Here is a 19,727-nt window from a genome sequence, read left to right on the forward strand (position 1 = left end):
GTATAAAGGGGAACCATACATCTGCAGTTCCACTAGGTGTCGGAGACATGTCAAAGAATAGGTGGATCTTGTAGTGCTCCGACTACAATTTTAAATAAGTGGATCAGTGGAACAGATGAAACTGGGTATAAACACAGTTTTTCTTTGTTCAACCAGCAGGTTTTAAACAAAGAAAATACTCACAGGTCCCTGCAAGCAATATGGATGCAGGAATATTTCCCAGCTGCACTCCTATATTCTGACAGTAGCCTAAAGCGGCTGATGAAATACTGTTTTTTCTGCAGGACCATTCGATAGAGGCCGGTCGTTAGAACAGAGAGAACACACACATCGAAATTTGGCTGGTTCCTGCTGAACTGTATGAACTTCGATGTATAGAGCCGGCTTAATTAAGAAACTTAAGAAACCATACTCACCTCACTCCTCTACCAATTCCCAAGGTAACAACATTTTTATAGAAATGGCTTTACTTTGGGGGAAAATTCAAGGGTCAGTTGTAATACATTATGTATACATTAAAAACAACTGTTCTATGTAGTTCATTGCAGGTAACAATTTTCCAGGAATCCATGTTTCCTACTTGTGACGTGAAGCAATTTTTTTGCCGTGCCCATTATTTGCTATTCTCAAAGGGTTCTGGATGCTAAATAAATGTTTCACCATCACTAGTATAAAAAAAACTAAACATTGTTATTATTAGACATTTAAAAAGAAATCTAAATAAATCTATAGTAAGTACTCTGCAAATGATAAATCATTATTTTACTGCTCTTCTGGTGCTTTTGCTAACAAATGTGACTTTACCACTCTACCAGAAAAAAATATTCCACCCGATAAAAGAATATTTAAAAAAGAGGCTACAGTGAAGTCAGTTTATCTACGACAGTTTGCGAGAAAAAAATCCAGCTTCTCGTTTCTGTGGCATTTCATAAATTAATAAAATGTTATATTTATCATTTCAAAAGATGTTTTTTTTATCTATTAAAAAAATTAAATGTACAAAACGGAAAGGAATCAAATAAATTATTAGCTAATGCCTTGTAAACATTGGTTTATTTGTTGTTAGGGAAGGGGAAAAGAAAAAATAAAAAAAGTAAAAACTTAACAGTACAAGGCACAAATGACATGGACAAAAAAAGTCTAGGGGCAATAAGAGACCAGGAAATGATGTCCAGTCCATTCCAATTTGGGGCTTTGCCTTAGAGGTGCCAGTTACCTCCTGTGATGCCAGTGAAAGTTTGCACTTTGAAAGGACTGATTTTAGCCAGAAGAGTTGTGCCATGCCAGCTTTCAGGGATTTGTGCTTATTTATTGATCGCTACAACAAAGAGTTAAATATTCTCTACAAAGCTGCCTGGAAATAAGCCGGTTTTGCCGTTGCGCTGTAGTGTGCCTTTATACCAGCCGTCTTCACGTTTCTTGTGCACAAATACAATGTCCCCTTCCTTGAGCTCAAGCTCGGCCTCACTCTGGGGAGGGTAGGACACCACCACTCGGTATCTAGAAAAGAAATAGGATGTAAATCCCACAACTTAATCTTTGGCATGAAATATCATTATTGGCCTGACAGAACAGGAAGTTGTCCGGTTCCAAAGTACACATTTTCATGGACAGGGAATCATTTACTGCATGCAAGAAGAAAAAAAAAAACCCCAGACAGAACACATAGAAATAAGTCTAAACTTCAGAGGATACATTTACATAAATGCAATGCTTTATCAAGTAAGCAGAGAAAGGTTTCCAAAACAGGGCCTACACCGTGCCAGAAAAAGCTGAGCAGCTCTGAGTATTTTAAATAGCCTTGGAGCTGGTAAGAAAGACACCAGTAATAACTGACCTTTTACATTTAAGATTGTCTTTTTAAACCATGAAATGGCCATTTGCCATTGTTTTATTCATGCAATTCACTGAAAACATTAGTTATACTTTTAGATGAATGTAATCCAGTATTAGCCAATACACGTCAAAATTTCACAGGCTTTTTATTGTGTACAGTAGAGCTGCACGATTCTGGATAAAATGAGAATCAAGATTTTTATGCTTAGAATAAAGATCACGATTCTCTCACAATTCTCAGTGTAACATCTTTTACATTATACAAAAAAATTGGGCTAACTTAACTGTTTAGTTTTTTTTTTTTCATTTATTAAAGTGTATTTTTTCCCCAAAAAACTGCGTTTGAAAGACTTCTGCGCAAATATAGTGTGACAAAAAATATTGCAACAATCGCCATTTTATTCTCTAGGGTCTCTGTTAAAAATATATATATATATATATATATATATATATATATATATATATATATATATATTTATATTGTTTGGGGGTTCTAAATAATTTTCTAGCAAAAAATACTGATTTTAATTTGTAAGCAACAAGTGTCAGAAAAAGGCTTAGTCTGCAAGTGGTTAAACTGCCCTCATTTACAAACGGAAGTGCATTCCTTTGATCTAAAACAACGAAGAGATACATTGTAAAGCATTGTGTTTAAAGTCATCTAGCAGCCTTAACCACTTAAGCCCCGGAAGATTTTACCCCCTTCCTGACCAGGCCCTATTTTGCGATTCGGCACTGCGTGACTAACGGACAATTGCGCGGTCGTGCAACGCTATACCCAAATGAAATTGACGTCCTTTTTTTCCCATAAACAGAGCTTTCTTTTGGGGGTATTTGATCACCTGTGCGATTTTTACTTTTTGCGCTATAAACAAAAAAAGAGCGACAATTTTGAAAAAATAACAATATTTTTCACATTATTTTAGATGAAATTACCCCCCAAAAAAATGTAAAAATCAAAATTTTTTAACATTTTAGGCCAATTTGCTTTCTGCTACATATGTTTGGTAAAAAAAATTGCAATAAGCGTATTTTGATTGGTTTACGCAAAAGTTATTGCGTTTTCTAACTAAGGGAAAGATTTGTCAATTTTGGTGTTTTTTTTTTTTTAACGAGCAATGGCGGCGATCTGCGATTTTTTTTGCAGGACTGCGACATTGCAGTCCACAGATCGGAACCTTGACTGACATTTTTGGGGGTACCAGTGACATTACTACAGTAATCAGTGCTATACATATGCACGGTTACTGTAAAAATGACACTGGCAGGGAAGGGGTTAACTATTGGTGATGCAGGGGTTAAATGTGTCCCTAGGGACGTGCTTCTAACTGTAAAGGGGTGTGGCTAGTGATGTAACCACAGAGACATACGATCCTACATTTGCAGGATCTTATGGTCTCTGCAGTTACACCAGGGAGAATGACAGGCGGTTTTGTCTACATCAGCCGTCTGCCTTTCTCCCTCTCCACGGGGAGATCGCGAGTGACCGGTGGACATCGGCTCCGCCGGTCACACGCGCAGACTTGTTAGGGAACGAGCAGGGGCGGGAGCGCGCCTCCGGCGGCCCACTTGCCCCCTAGAGGCTCTCAGGCTAGCGACATAGTACTACGTCACTTTGCCTGTACGGGGCTGACCGCTGCAGTAAATATAGTCATGCGGCGGTCGGCAAGTGGTTAACAATGTTGATAAACATTTGCCGGAAGGGAGCGAGGACATGCTGTTTTAAGATCGTGAGGGGGGGGGGGGGGGGTGAATCGAGATTGCGATTTTTTAACTATTAATCGTGCAGCTCTAGTGTACAGTAAAATATTTCTAAACCAAATATCCTGCCTATCCAAAAATATCTTTCATTCTGACCATATCCTGAATCTTTAGCACAGATATTTGTAGTTGCCATATTTTCATATACAGGTGCATCTCGTAAAATTAGGATATCAACAAAAAGTTAATTTCAGTAATTCAATTCAAAAAGTGAAACTCATATTTTATATAGATGCGTAACACACAGAGGGATGTATTTCAAGCATTTATTTTCATTATGATGATAATGGCTTACAGCTAGTAAAAACCCAAAATTCAATATCTCAGAAAATTAGATTATTACATAAGACCAATAAAAAAGAAAGATTTTTAATACAGAAATTTTGGTTGATTGAAAAGTTTGTCCATGTACGGTATAGTATGCACTCAAAACTTGGTTGGGGCTCCTTTTACATGAATTACTGCATCAATGCAGCGTGGCATGGAGGCGATCAGCCTGTGGCACTGCTGAGGTGGATTGGAAGCCCAGGTTTCCTTGATAGTGGCTTTCCGCTCTTCTGCATTGTTGAGTCTGGCGTCTCATCTTCCTCTTGACAGTACCCCACAGATTCTCTATGGGGTTTTAGGTCAGATCAGTTTGTTGGCTAATCAAGCACAGTGATACCATGGTCATAAAACCAGGTATTGGTAATTTTGGCAGTGTGGGCAGGTGCCAAGTCCTGCTGGAAAATGAAATCAGCATCTCCATGGAGCTGGTCAGCAAAGGGAAGCATGAAGTGCTGTAGAATTTCCTGGTAGAGGGCTGCGCTGACTTTGGACTGGATAAAACACAGTGGACCAACACCAGCAGATGACATGGCTCCCCAAATCATTCACAGACTGGAAAATGTTGCATTTCATTAGGAAATCAAGGCCCCAGAGTCTGGATGAAGAGTGAAGAGGCACAGAATCCAAGTTGCATGAGGTCCAGTGTGAAGTTTCCGCAGTCAGGGATAATTTAAGGAGCCATGTCACCTGCTGGTGTTGGTCTACTGTGTTTTATCAAGTCCAAAGTCAGAGAAGCCCTCCACCAGGAAATTCTAGAGCACTTCATGCTTTCCTCTGCTGACCAGCTTTATGGAGATGCTGATTTCATTTTCCAGCAGGACTTGGCACCTGCTCACACTCATAAAAGTACCAATACCTGGTTTAATGATCATGGTATCACTGAGCTTCATTGGCCAGCAAACTCACATGACCTAAATACCAGAGAATCTGTGGGGTATTGTCAAGAGGAAGATGAGAGACACCAGATCCAACAGTGCAGATTAGCTAAAAGCCACAATCAAAGCAAGCTGGGCTTCCATACCACCTTAGTAGTGCCACAGGCTGATCGCCTTCATGCCACGCTGCATTGATGCAGTAATTCATGCCAAAGGAACCCCAACCAAGTATTGAGTGCATACTATACTGTACAAGGACATACTTTTCAATAAGCCAACATTTTTGTATTAATCCTTTTCTGTAAAATCCTTTTTTTTTTTTTTTTTTTTTTTTTTTTTTTTATAGGTCTTATGTAATATTCTAATTTTCTGTGATACTGAGTTTTGGTTTTTCCCTAGCTGTAAGCCATAATCATAAAAATTAAAAGATGGACATGCTTGAAATCTATCACTCTGTGTGTAACGCATCTATATAAAATATATGAGTTTCACTTTTTGAATTAAATCACTGAAATAAATTAACTTTTTGATGATATTCTAATTTCTTTTGATAAACCTGTATCACTTGTTTTTTTTGAACATCCTACATACAATAGCTTTTATAGGTACTTTCCTGGTATTATTAGAGAAATGACATCCTATGCTATCATCTATTCTATTCACTGCAGCTGAAAAGCTCATCCATACATTTGTGTTCTCCCAACTTGACTACTGCAATGTTCTACACACTAGTGTACCTAAATCCACTATTAATCGACTACAATATCTACAAAATTCTGCAGCCAGAATCCTCACTAGGTCTGGTACAAGTGACCATATTAGCCCGATCCTGGAGTCCTTGTACTGGCTCCTGGTAAGGTTTCGCATAGACTAGGATCCTCTTGCTTCCCTTTAAGGCTGTTATGGCTTGCACTGCATTATCTGACTGAACCTTTATCAACTTATGACCCCTATCCTAACCTCCGCTCCTCAAATTCGGGTCTTCTGTTTGTCCCCCCAATTACCTACACTCAATGGGTGACAGAGCCTTCTCCTTCTATGCTCCAAAACTCATTTAAATCAAATCTAAAAATTCTTTCTTTAGGCAAGCTTTCATATATAATTGTCCCTTTTTTTTTCCTTTTATTATTATACAGGATTTATATAGCGCCAACAGTTTGTGCAGCGCTTTACAACATGAGGGCAGACAATACAGTTACAATACAATTCAATACAGGAGGAATCAGAGGGGATCTGCTCGTTCAAGCCTACAATCTAGAAGGGAGAGCCAAGTGAAACAAAAAGGTAATACCCGTGGGGGGATGAGCTGATGAAGAAAATTAAAATACAGTTGTTAGGTGTGGGTAGGATAGGCTTCTCTGAAGAGGAGGGTTTTCAGGGATTGTCTAAAAGCTAAAAGAGTAGGAGATAATTGGACAGATTGGGGTAAGGAGTTCCGTAGAATTGCAGAGGCTCTGGAAAAGTCCTGGAGGCGAGCAGCATGGGAGGAGGTGACGAGGGAGCTAGAGAGCAGGAGGTTTTAAGAAGAACGAAGAGAACGATTAGGTTGGTATTTTGAGACTAGACTAGTGATGTAGCTTGGGGCTAAGCTGTTGATGGCTTTGTAACTTTTTAGTATTTTGAAATTAATTCATTGGGCAAATGGAAGCCAGTGGAGGTATTGACAGAGAGGAGTAGCAGACATTGAGCGATTGATAAGGTGGATGAATCTGAAAGCAGCATTTATGATGGATTGAAGGGGGGATAGCCTATGTAGAGGTTAGCCAATGAGAAGGGAGTTGCAGTAGTCGAGGTGAGAGATGACCAGGGAGTGAACTAGGAGCTTTGTTGCTTCATTGGTAAGAAAGGGGCATATTTTGGAGATGTTGTGAAGGTTGAGGCAGCAAGATTTGGACAGTGATTGGATGTGGGGCTTGAAGGAGAGTTCAGAGTCCAGGACTACACCTAGGACCTTGGCATGCAGGGATGGGCTGATAGTTGTGCCACCGATTTTGACAGAACTGGGAACGGGCACATGGTAGAGGAAAAATTAAAGGTTCGGTTTTGGATAGATTGAGCAGGAAAAAGTGGTGTGACATCCAGACCGATATATCTGCTAGTAAATTAGTTATACGTGAGGAGACTGAGGGCGTAAGCTGAGGGGTAGAGAAACAGCTTTGAGTATCATCAGGATACAGATGGTATTGGAAGCCATGGCTTTGCGTTATCCCATGTTTTCCCTGTGATTTCTTTGTAAAGGGCTTTAAAAAGCTACCATTACAGGCGCTATATAAAATAAAGTTTATTATTATTAGTCAATGTGCCATGGGACTTGATACATCACTGGTATTTATGAAGAGGCAGAAATGAACAGGCTAATAAACCTGGCAGACACTTATGTTTGAAGAAAGCCTTTAGCCAAGAGACACAATGGTATGCAAATAAATATGGATAAATGGACTCAATGTGTTCATGGATTAATCTGTGTGTACCACTGCCTCCTTCTATGGTATGATCTGCACGTCTCCATATTGAGCAGGGCCCTCTAATTCCTCCTGTATTGAATTGTATTGTAACTGTACTCCCTGCCCTGAAGTTGTAAAGCGCTGTGCAAATGGTTGCCACTAAAAAAATCCTGTATAATAATAATAAAATTGTGATTTTAATTTTACTAATAGAGTATTTATTCAATTACCTTTCACAGACCACAGGTCTAGAGTCATTTAGTACAGGGCCCAGTGATGAGCAAGGCTGCCTCGGGGGAGGTGCTATAGGAACATTAGGATCCACCAAATTAGTCTTGCGATTCTCCTGTGCCAGTGCATTGACAGCTTCACAATCGACAGTTCCAGAAGCAGCTCGGACAGTATTGGTTAGAATGTCAGGACCAACTGCTCCTTCCAAAGTGGCCTCTGGTGTAGTCTGTTCCAGTTCTTGTGTAGGAGAGTGAGGTGGAGATGCTCGAGGCTTTCTTTTTGTGGATGCACCAGACAACAACTTGAGCAAACCTTTTTTCTCTTTCTGTAATAAATGAAAATATTTTATATTAGATATAGTTTAGGTATATTTTAGATTTTGAGGGACACATTCATAGGATCCTCTTTACATAGAACAATTATTTTTCTCCTACAAGTATTAGGTACTTATTACACACAGTCAAATATATGGCTTTGTTAACCATAACACACTATTCAAGAAATGTACAATGTATCCCTTTATCATATTACAAAGTAGTAAAACAATCCAATTTCACAAATCTAAATTAGAACCAGTATTTAACTGTTCACATGGAGTAACTTGACAGCAGTTGCTGAGCAGCAATGGAAACTGGTGCTGCCCCTGAAATGAGTTCGCACTTTATACGCAATGGTAAAAGCTGGAGAAAGGTGAATAATAGTATAACTCATTTTTGTCATTGGTTTTTCCTGGGCAGTGGAATTTTTTATACATTACTTATAATTATAACATCAACTAAAGTTTTGCTTTGCTATCATTATAACAAAAGAGTTAAGAGGCATTTCAGCTATTTCACCAAATTTTATTTACACCTTTGTGGGTTACCTCAACTCACTGTCTTCACGTGCTATCCTACTGTGTAGACATCAAGGCATTTATAGATACTGATTTTTTGAGTCTGTCAGGCTTATTTAGGACAAATAGGCTGTGGACACTGCAACAAAATTTGCCCCAGAGCTTAGGGAATGTGGGGAAGTTTCACTTTGCAAAGACTGCTCACTCATGTGCAAAGAAAGTTTATAAAAATAAATAAATAAATAAATAAATAAATAATAATAATAATTTCCCAACACATGATTGGGTAATGAAAGGCAGCAGAGCTTCATCCTAAACACTAAGCAGTGAGAAAAATTCCCTTTTAAAATGCAACTTCCTTTGCAAAGTGAACCGTTCATTTGCCTTTAGTAAATCAACCTTAGTGAGTACAGATAATCCACATACTGAAGTGTAATTAAACTTTGGGCTCTTGCACATGGGCTGCTGGAGCTCATTCAGTGTAACTGCAACCACATTTCCTCTGCCCCGGCAGCTGAACCAGTCATTAACATGGATGGCTGTGCGCCACTGTTCTCATGTATACAGCAGCAGTGCTTTTGTAAACACAAGTACATCCAACAAGCGCTTGCAAAAAATAGAAAATGTTCATTGTTTTGCAAATGCTAGTATGCAGTACTTGTATGTACGATAGCACTGCCATATACATAAGTACAGCAATTCATGGAAACAGGCTGTACACTGGACCACGTACTTGTGTGTACGATAGCACTGCCATATACATAAGTACAGCAATTCATGGAAACAGGCTGTACACTAGACCACGTACTTGTGTGTACGATAGCACTGCCATATACATAAGTACAGCAATTCATGGAAACAGGCTGTACACTGGACCACGTACTTGTGTGTACGATAGCACTGCCATATACATAAGTACAGCAATTCATGGAAACAGGCTGTACACTGGACCACGTACTTGTGTGTACGATAGCACTGCCATATACATAAGTACAGCAATTCTGGAAACAGGCTGTACACTGGACCACGTACTTGTGTGTACGATAGCACTGCCATATACATAAGTACAGTAATTCATGGAAACAGGCTGTACACTGGACCAGACCAACCCAGATGAAAGAGACACGGCTGCAGTTATGCTGTACACCCTCAGCTGGGCTGTGTGCAAGAGCCTTAGATTTCTAAACAGCCTATCTGATGCCATGTGAGCCGATAATTAGACACTACAAGTGACAACTTATCAGCCTATCCTGCCACTGTAAAACTAAAAGTGTCTCCAACTGTGGAAAAGTTGTCTCAAACTACTGTACACATACTTTCAAGTGGCTGTAAAGGCTGAAGGTTTGTTTTTTTACCTTAAACGCATTCACTGCATTAAGGCAAAAAAACTTCTGTGTTCAGTTCCCCCCACTTACCTGAGCTCGATCCAGTACTGTACTAGAGAGCTGGTGCTGGTCCCTTTTACAGCACCAGCTCTCATGCACAGCACTGGATCGTGATCGGGCTTGGTTAAGTGGGGGAACTAAACACAGAAGGTTTTTTGCTTGCTTGTCTGCCCGCCCCCCCCCCCCCCCCCGGCCACATTTGGCACCTTTTGGAGAGAGCGAGTACCTGTTTTTGACAGGTACCCACTCCCACTTTTGGCTCACTTTGCCGCGGTGAAGCGAGATGGAAATTCGGCCCCCTCCGTAGCTGGCCCATTCACAAAGCACAGCGTGATTCGTTCATGAGCAGCAGGAAACTGGCTGTGATGTCGCAAGGCTGGTTTTCCTTAGCCAAGATGGAGGCGCCAGCATCTGAGAGCCAATTCAAGAATCGGCTCGGGTGAGGACACTGCTGGATGCCTGGACAGGTAAGTGCCCTAATAGCAAAAGTCAGCAGCTACAGTGTTTGTAGCTGCTGTCTTTTAATCCTTGGGGGTGGGGGGCTGGAACACCTCTTTAAATGAAGATGTTTTCTTTGCAAAATTATGTATTTACCTGAAAAAATGATTAAGGCTGGTATTACATTTTAGTCTACATGTCTATGGAGGGGTACTATTTTTGTGCAATGACTGAATAAACTTCCAATGCTATTCAGAAACATTTTCTATTCCACATAATCTAAACATTGGATGAAAAAATACAGCTTTCGAAGCGATCGTGCGATAATCTTATTGTTCGTACACAGCTTTCAAGAGCCGATCACAACATTTAATTTGATATTATCTGATGAGACTAGCACAAAACCTTTTCTTGTGCAATACCAGATTGTACGATTTTCATTTAATCAGTACAGTTGTCATTTGAAAATACAATAAAAAATACACTACAACACATTAGATCGACTAGCATGCAAAGAAAAACGTACGATCTGTCGTCCGATTTTTGGATCGTGTGTACAGGCCATTAGAGTCCAATTGATGTACTTTTATGTACCATTGGACAGGCATTCTTTCCCTAACATACAGGGGAGGACTGGGCCAGGGGGCAATTGCCCCCTGGGCCACTCTGATGTTCTGTAAAAAGGCTGCACCAATTCTGCCACAGACATGCCTAAAGGATTCCTGGTGAAGAGAAGTAAAAAGTCTCTGCCGCTGACCTACTGAGTGCGGGATGAAGACAAGGAAAGAGCACAGGCCTTCCTCCCCAGCATGGATTGTGTAAACTGTGTCTGAGTAGAGGCCGGTTCCATGCCCCACTTGAGATTCTCCTCCCCTGACCAGCCCCAACCGAGCTGTCCTAGCTCCCCCCAACCGCCCCCTGCTTGCCAGGTTGGGAACCCGGATTCAGCCAGTGAGTACAGAGTACCTGGAGCAGGGCTTCAGCCTGGAATGGGGGTCAGGAGGAGGAGAGAGAGCGGGAGGGGGGCCGAGTCGCTGCACCATGGGCCTCTGGTTTGTACTTGCCTCCTAGGCTGAAAGTTGCCAGTCTGCCCCTGCTAACATATCCCTTCCCCCACCAGGGTAATACTGCTCCTAGCAGACAATACTTCCAGCAGTGGGTCAATCCAGAGGTGTGAATCATCCATAATGAGAACAGGGGTGCCCCTGGGGATGTATAATTAGGATTAGGCCAAGCATACATATTAGGATATATTTTGCAGTGGGCAGAGCTAGGAACAACCTGGCCTGCAAATCACAGCTTCAGTAACAGGGAGTTCCAGGGGCACAAGTCTGAGGAATAGGAGATCCAATGTATAGAATCACTGCCAATGTGAAAATGTGAGGCTCCATGAAGGCAGACTGTGTTGCCCTTCGTCTCTTTGTTTCTAAGTGGCATATTTCCATGCTTGGTTAGTATGAATACATAATCTACTACTTATATGCTGGAATTAAAATGAAAAAAAAATTGCTTCTGCTGACCCCTTAGGTAAATATTTAAAATCCATGGCTTTCATCTCTCTCTTGAAAATACATTTAAATACATAAATACTATAAAAAAAAAAAAAACAGCTTTGTACTGTACATGCTATTATATAGTTTTGGCTGTAATTCATTTTTTCATCCATAGAAACACTGTCTAATAACAAAGCACAAGCAGACAGCTCTTATGTCTTGTTCAGCATAATTGCTATGTTTGAACATAAACATTAGTTTGGAGAATTGCTTGTTCATGCAAGTCTAGGTGTTCCTGCTAAGGACAAAACTGAATTTCTAACAAAAAAATAAAGGGGAAAGCGTCTTTAAAGGTTTAGTTCACCTTTTTACCAAAAAACAGTAACTCACAGCACGCTCCCCATCTTTCTGCTCCCCATGCTCCACTGCCCTTTCTAGCTGGTAGAACATTTCAAAGTTTTAAAAACCTGGAAACAGCTCTGGAAGCTAAGTAGGATCTGCAAAAAGCTTTTCATTGGTCAGTGTAGTCACGTGGCCAGCGCTCACCGTTGCTTGCACTATGCTGTTACTGTTACGGCCTCTGGTATGTCTAGTGATATTTTAAAGTGCCAAACCATTATATAGCTGGAGAGGGGAGCGAAAGATGGGGATTATTAAGGTACATGGAAGCTGGGACCTGAGGTGTGAGGAGAGTGCTGTGAAATAGTTCACCTAACATGGTGCCCTGTGGTAAGCCTGCAGAGAGGAAGATGCTTGCACAGAACCTGAGCAGAGCCCAGAAGATGCGGCTATCACAGTGGCAGCACTGACTACTAGTGTTTTCTAGCTTCACCAATGGCCCCTCAGGTATGAGACATGCATATTTGCTTTGTGCCAAGCTGGACCAGGTTAACCACTTAAGCCCCAGTGACATACCGGTACTTAGGTGGTTATACCAGGATGATGCCTGGAGCTACAGGCAACATCCAGGTATCTGTTTTCTGCTGGCGATGGACTTTAATGTAAAAGCAATCCTAGTGGCTAATTAGCTCTGTTGGCTCTTTAATAATTGCCTTTTGAACCTATCAGGGATTTTTCCTCTTCTGGTTCCACCCACAAGTTGGCATTCCTTGTTGCCATCACCTCTGTGAGTTGTGTGTCTGAGTTGGTGGCTTTGTCTTGTAAAGAAAGTTTCTTGGTCCTACACAAGGATAAGGTATTTCTGTGGCCTAGGGCCTCTTTCCTTCCTAGAGTGGACTTAACTTTTTACCTCAATCCGGACATTGTTCCTCCCCGTTTGCCCCCTTCTAGTACACCAGGAGAAAACCTTTCTTCACTGTTTAGATGTTGTTTGTGCTATGAAAGTTTCTCTCAGCCACTGCCACCATCAGGAAAATGAATACTCTTTTGTCATTCCTGATGGTCCCCTTAAAGGGGAGCTAGCTGCTCATTCCACACTTTCTAGGTGGCTCAGACACATTATTATCCAAGCTTAAAGAGGAGCCCCAGGCTCCTTCATAAAAAAAATGAAAAGTCAGCAGCTACAAATACTGTAGCTGTTGACTTTCAATATTAGGGCACTTACCTGTCCAGGGATCCAGCGATGTTGGCACCCGAGTCAAATTTTCAATTGGCTATTGGGTGCTGCTGCCGCCATCTCCACTAGTAGGTTCCCTACTGTGCATGCGCAAAACACGCTGAGCTCTGTGAATAGGTCGGCTGAGGGGGAAGGAGGAGGGGGCCGAACTTTGAGCTCAGTTCACCACGGCAAACTGAGCCAGAAGTAGGACCGGATACCTGTCAAAAACAAAAAACAGATACCCGCTCCCCCCCCCCCCCAAAAGGTGCCAAATGTGGCAGCAGAGGAGGGGAGGAGGCAGACAAGCGGAGCTTCCTATTTTGGATGGAGCGCCGCTTTAACGTCTGAAGGATAATGTTTCACTTTCTTAGGTTCCAGCCCTCTGCATTGTGATCTACTCCTTGTACTACTTTCTACAAAAACTGAAGCACTATGGGAGTTTGGGGGTTAAACCTTGTTGTGAAAAAAGAAAGTCAGGTGCGCTAAATTCACATGTGTCACACATCAAAACTTGGGTGTGTCACTATAATAAGTAACAAACCAACCTCTGCAGTGTGTACCTTGGTTGATGTGCACTAAGAGGGTGTATGGTATTACCAGAAACCCTGGTGCTGACAAATAAAAGGTGATGGATGAAGTAATAATTTTCAATGTGATAATAACAACATAATCAAATGGTGCTTCACAAATAATGCAAAATAAAGTCCAAAACTTCAGTGTGAACCACCTAAAGTGTATATACACCCCTAGGGGGTACACAAGTCCCAAAATCCCACACAAATAATACAGTCCACAAACGTGTATTGGATAAAACTGTGAAGGTGCAATGGTTCCACCACCTGGATAGGGATTGGCCTCTTACCATAAGAAAGAGGTCAAGGGCGGATAATTAACCCAGTAGTGTCCTAGGGGTCCCGGGGGTCACCTTGGGATGTGCAGACAAAATTGGCCTCTTACCAGATCGCTCCAAGTATGGGCAAGTTGTCTCACTTTTCGTATTATGTCCCAATCCCGGTCCTCTATCTTCCTGGGGGTTCTCTCTATTATCCCGGATGGAGGCTTCAGCTTGTGGCTCATGAAAATAAATTAGACCATAGTGCAGTACCTTGGGTGGTTTTATTAACAAAAGTAGATGCACTTACATTTAGACGGTCATCTCAAATCACAAAAAGAACCAATTCCAATAATAGAGGCCGAGACCACCTGCAGTGCGGTCCGGCAACCAACGATGACGGCGCGGCGCTCCTCTCTGACGCGTTTCCGCTCAATAGTCGTCTATTAGACGACTATTGAGTGGAAACGCGTCAGGGAGGAGCGCCGCGCCGTCATCGTTGGTTGCCGGACCGCACTGCAGGTGGTCTCGGCCTCTATTATTGGAATTGGTTCTTTTTGTGATTTGAGATGACCGTCTAAATGTAAGTGCATCTACTTTTGTTAATAAAACCACCCAAGGTACTGCACTATGGTCTAATTTATTTTCATGAGCCACAAGCTGAAGCCTCCATCCGGGATAATAGAGAGAACCCCCAGGAAGATAGAGGACCGGGATTGGGACATAATACGAAAAGTGAGACAACTTGCCCATACTTGGAGCGATCTGGTAAGAGGCCAATTTTGTCTGCACATCCCAAGGTGACCCCCGGGACCCCTAGGACACTACTGGGTTAATTATCCGCCCTTGACCTCTTTCTTATGGTAAGAGGCCAATCCCTATCCAGGTGGTGGAACCATTGCACCTTCACAGTTTTATCCAATACACGTTTGTGGACTGTATTATTTGTGTGGGATTTTGGGACTTGTGTACCCCCTAGGGGTGTATATACACTTTAGGTGGTTCACACTGAAGTTTTGGACTTTATTTTGCATTATTTGTGAAGCACCATTTGATTATGTTGTTATTATCACATTGAAAATTATTACTTCATCCATCACCTTTTATTTGTCAGCACCAGGGTTTCTGGTAATACCATACACCCTCTTAGTGCACATCAACCAAGGTACACACTGCAGAGGTTGGTTGGTTACTTATTATAGTGACACACCCAAGTTTTGATGTGTGACACATGTGAATTTAGCGCACCTGACTTTCTTTTTTCATTTCATATCACCTATTGGCTCTAAGGTTGCTGCTTTTTTCACTTACTTTATCCAGCGCACTTTTTCTTTATACACATCACGTTATACCTTGTTGGCCAACTTTTTTTTTTTTTTTTTGCCAGCGTTTAATGCCTCCTGAAGGTGTAAAATATCTTTATTGTCATAACTCCATCCAAGAGCCCACTCGCAGCTTCCATCAGGGCTAAGGGCTCTAGAGAACAATATGGAGGCAGGGTGCTATAATATTTTTTTTTCCAGAAAGCACAACACCCTCCTGACCCCTCCCAAAAACCATGATCCGCCTGCATGGCAGACAGAGGCACAAAGACCCAATGATGACATAGGCAGAATAAACTTCGGCTTTAACATTAGTAAGTGGCATTCACTTTCCGATTTTTCAGTGAAGTAAACAAGTGGATAGGTGTCCTGTTTGTTGCTTATGACCAGTGATTATATGGCCCTTCCCTATTGCTAAAGTTCACTCATCATTAAGGTCATTACCAAAGGACAGAGCAAAACATTGAAAGAATCACCACCTTTATACAAATCCATACAAGTTTATTGATTATCAAAAATGTCAGAGGAGCAAGCATAGTTGTATGGCCAATTTAGGGCTGTCTGACTGACATATAAAAACTGCAGCAAAGTAAAGTGCGCTATTGCCAACTACATCAAGACCGCGCCTTTCTTTATACAGTGAAAGCTAAAACTTGACTGGCTACCATGAGCAACAAGCCAGTTTTTCCTTTTCACCAGTGTGAATAAATTGCTCTGTAGAGATAATTTGTGATTGAACTTATTAACTAGACACACAACAGCCTGCTTTGCAGACACATGCTGGTTACTATTCATACATAGCTGAGAAAGTTAGAGAGTTCTCTTCAATACTCTCACATACTTGTCAACAGGAGCACAACCTAAGATTACGCAACCTTTATCAACCGTCATGCCTTTGTAGTTTTGCCACCAGTTTATTACCTGTTACTTTAGGGTACTCTATGTGCAGAATCACTCTGATATATTTATTTATTTTTAATTGATCGCTGATACATTTTTTAGTCAGCATTTTCCTCGGATTTGAAAACAAATCAAATTATACTTCCCCCCTCTGTTACCTCTCTTTTCTGGCAAACAGCATAGATTTTATCCTAACCACTTCAATACTGGGCACTATCACCCCCTTCTTGCCCAGGCCAATTTTCAGCTTACCACGCTGTTTCACTTTCAATAACAATTGCGCGGTCATGCAACACTATACCCATATTAAATTTGTTATTTTTTTCACACAAATAGAGCTTTCTATTGTTAGTATTTAATCACCACTGGGTTTTTTATTTTTTGTTAAACAAGTGAAAAAGTCCAAAAATTCAGAGAAAAAAACTTGTTTTTCTTAGTTTATAAAATTTTGCAAATAAATAATCTTTCTTCATAAATTTAGGCCAAAATGTGTTTCTTTAGTGAAAATGTACCAAATGAGTTATTAATATTTAGTGAGTATTAAAGTTAGAGAGTCCACAAACTATGGTATATACTGTATAATAAAAATATCATGGTATTTAGTAAGAGGCATGGTGAGTTTTAAGTTGTAATTTTTGGTCCCTTTTTTCTTGGAAAAGAAGATAAAAAAAAAAAAAGTTTTTCACAATTTTTTTTTTTTTACACATACTATCACCAGTGCAGTACAGAGTCATCATATAACTGGTGTGACAGAGATCAGGGACAGTATGTAAAAAAATGTATATATATTTTTTCCCTTTATTACATTTTTTTTCTTTATTATTTTTAAAACACTGACAAGAGCAATACTGTACTGAAGAAGCCCAAATGGAGGGCACAACGCGTATGGGTAGGAGGAGCCAAACCCCGTGATGTCCCACATCAGCCATTTATATGAGCGTGGTGAGCCGATTCTATGTATGATTTTCATATATCCCTGTGAGTGTTTTTAATCTCATTTTTTGCTTTATTAAATGTTTTGAAGCAGAGCACACTATGGTCTTTCCATTTTATTCTATGTCAAATGTCATGGATGATCGCGAATGAGGAAAGAAGTGAAGTAGTGTCACTTAGACGAGAGCAGGAGGAGCCCTTCAGTATCATCTAGAGTGGGAGTACACCAAGGCTATTGTGACTCTGTAGTGGGGTCAGATATTGGAGGTGAGCAGGCACTTTATCCGGAGGTGGTGGGCACTAAATACACCAGAAGAATATTTTACGAACCGTCACTGATTTGTACACAGTGGTGGAGTTCTATATATGGGACTTTTATAATGTATCCTTCACAATTCTAATATAGTTGGTTTCGTTTTGTATGTTATGAGTGTAGGTGTTGTGTCCGTCGATGAACGAAAGAGAAAATGGGATTTTTGTACTTACCGTAAAATTTATTTCATTGACGGACACAGCACCCACCCCTCTAAGGAGTTTTTGATACTTCTAATACTGCTTGACACTAAACTGAATACCTAGAGGGGGGGGGGGGGGTATATACCAGCTGACGATAGCCCATTGGTGTAGCCTAGTGTTTTTTGTTCTGCCTAGCCCTACTCCTGGAGGAGGCAATATAACCCAGTAGTTCCCTGGAATGAAAGAGAAATAAAAGTTCTGAATTTTAAATAAGCTTTAAATGTTACTGAGCATTTTAGAGTTTACAATTGCTAAAGCAAAGCATTATGGGACCAAAAGCCCAACTCCAGCCAATTTGTTTCGATTAAGTAGAGACAGTTATAACCTAACTGTTTATTGCCATTTATGTCCCCGCTGTCTGATTGGGAACATTTCCCACATATTGTCATTGGGAACAGAAAGTGAATGAAATTCCAAAAAAAAAACCCCTGACTTCTGTTTTCTTTCCAAAGCAACAAAAAATGGCTAGACTAAGGCTCTAACAAGACACAGGCAGTATTACCTTTGAAAATGTACTTACCTTAAAGGCTAAGCCCACCTTTATGAACATTTTCAACCATATTTAGGGTGTAACGTACCTAAAACACCCACCCCCATAAGACCCCACACCTCTCCCCCACAGCTATTGTCCAGTTTAAAAGTGGCACAGCTGTTTGTGGCTCCTCTCGCACATTCCTTTCATTCATTCACAGAGCTCTCTGAATGAACAAACTACAAGTTCCGTCTCACATCGTAGCAGATAAACTTGTAGTTCTTAATGGACAAGTGCGCTGATCAGCAAACACCGTTTATTGACACTTCCTCCAGTTCTCCAACTGAAAGCCCATACAGGGGTATAGTCAGAAAGCTGGAGAAAGAGTGTGCAAGGGCCTGACACCACATTTGTGATCCACTTGCAGGCTTCTGTGTAAAAAAAACAATGCACATTTTTTTTCTACAAAAGATGAACTTAGCCTTTCATTATTAAGTAATGTAAGGAGTAAAGTGCAAAGGGCATAGTGAAGAAAACCCACAGGAACCAATTAGAATTCAGCTTATTTCAGTCAAGTATGTGTTGTGATTATGGGTACTAAAGTCTACACAGCTTCTTTCATAGTTTAATAAGCCTGAATTTAAGAAAACCCAGGATGAATCATGCAAATTACCAAAATCCTACAATAAAGTTGCTTTTGAAAATGTGGAATTATGGTAAGAGTACAAAGTGGAGTCTTCCTTTAAATAAACTACTCTCTCAACAATTCCCCAACATTTATGTATTCTTTAGGTCTAGGACATTCGGGAATAGGAAAATCCTATTATACTTAGCGTCATCTAGTAGCCAAATATGCCAATCAATGGAAAACATTTGACCAGCACAGGAAATAGCCTGATAAAATTCCTTTTTTTCACACACAACAAATGCACATGCACTTTCACTGGGTGAATTCCTTTGCATAATTTCTTTATAAGTTAACACCTAAGGGTGCTATCAGTTTTTAAAATTACCTTGCTGTCCTTGTCTTGCTTATTAGCAGCAGAAGAACTTGAAGGTGCTGAAACACTATCAGGAGATGAAGAGCTTCCAGTGGCTGCAGAGCCACATTTCCAACTGCCATCTGCCTCCACAGAGGTCCCGCTGCTGCTGCTACAGTTGGCAGGCATTGGCACATTTGATCTGTTGAGATTCATGGCAGCATTGATGTATGCAGCTGAACTTGAAAGCTGTGGCTGCAATTGTTGGGCAGGAGAGCCTTGGTGGGCATTGCCAGATGGTCCTTGGATAAGGGAAGAGGCATTCTGAGCCTGGATGGGAGTAACTGCAGCTGTCGGTCGCTCCTGATTATGGGCAGCGGCTGGGAAAACAGAGAAAAAAAAGTTGATGAGCACCATTCAGTTAATGGACATTACGCATACATATTAGAATTATTAAACATGAATGGATTTTCAAATAATATTTTTTTTGTTATTTAAAGCATGCCAACTTTCAACCCTCAGTATTTATTACATAGAAGGTTATCGAAACAAAAATCTTAATTTTTAAATAATTTGCATTTATGTTTTT

The 19,727-nt window shown here is 40.8% G+C and overlaps 1 protein-coding gene across 3 annotated transcripts in view; it reads right to left on the reverse strand.

Moving 5' to 3' along the window:
* Positions 1-1,036: 1,036 nt before the first annotated feature.
* Positions 1,037-19,727, reverse strand: part of SH3RF1 (SH3 domain containing ring finger 1) — a 261,467-nt gene continuing 242,776 nt past the window's right edge. For all 3 annotated transcript variants that reach the window (XM_082243144.1, XM_082243142.1, XM_082243143.1), the window contains 3 exons: positions 19,172-19,518; positions 7,474-7,799; positions 1,037-1,500 (listed from right to left, as the gene is read on the reverse strand). In XM_082243144.1, coding sequence (XP_082099270.1) covers positions 1,332-1,500; positions 7,474-7,799; positions 19,172-19,518 — 842 coding nt within the window. In that variant the 3' untranslated portion in view covers positions 1,037-1,331. The remainder of the gene's footprint in view (positions 1,501-7,473; positions 7,800-19,171; positions 19,519-19,727) is intronic.

This window comes from Pelophylax lessonae (genome assembly GCF_965119305.1).
Source record: "Pelophylax lessonae genome assembly, chromosome: 1".
NCBI lineage: Eukaryota > Metazoa > Chordata > Amphibia > Anura > Ranidae > Pelophylax > Pelophylax lessonae.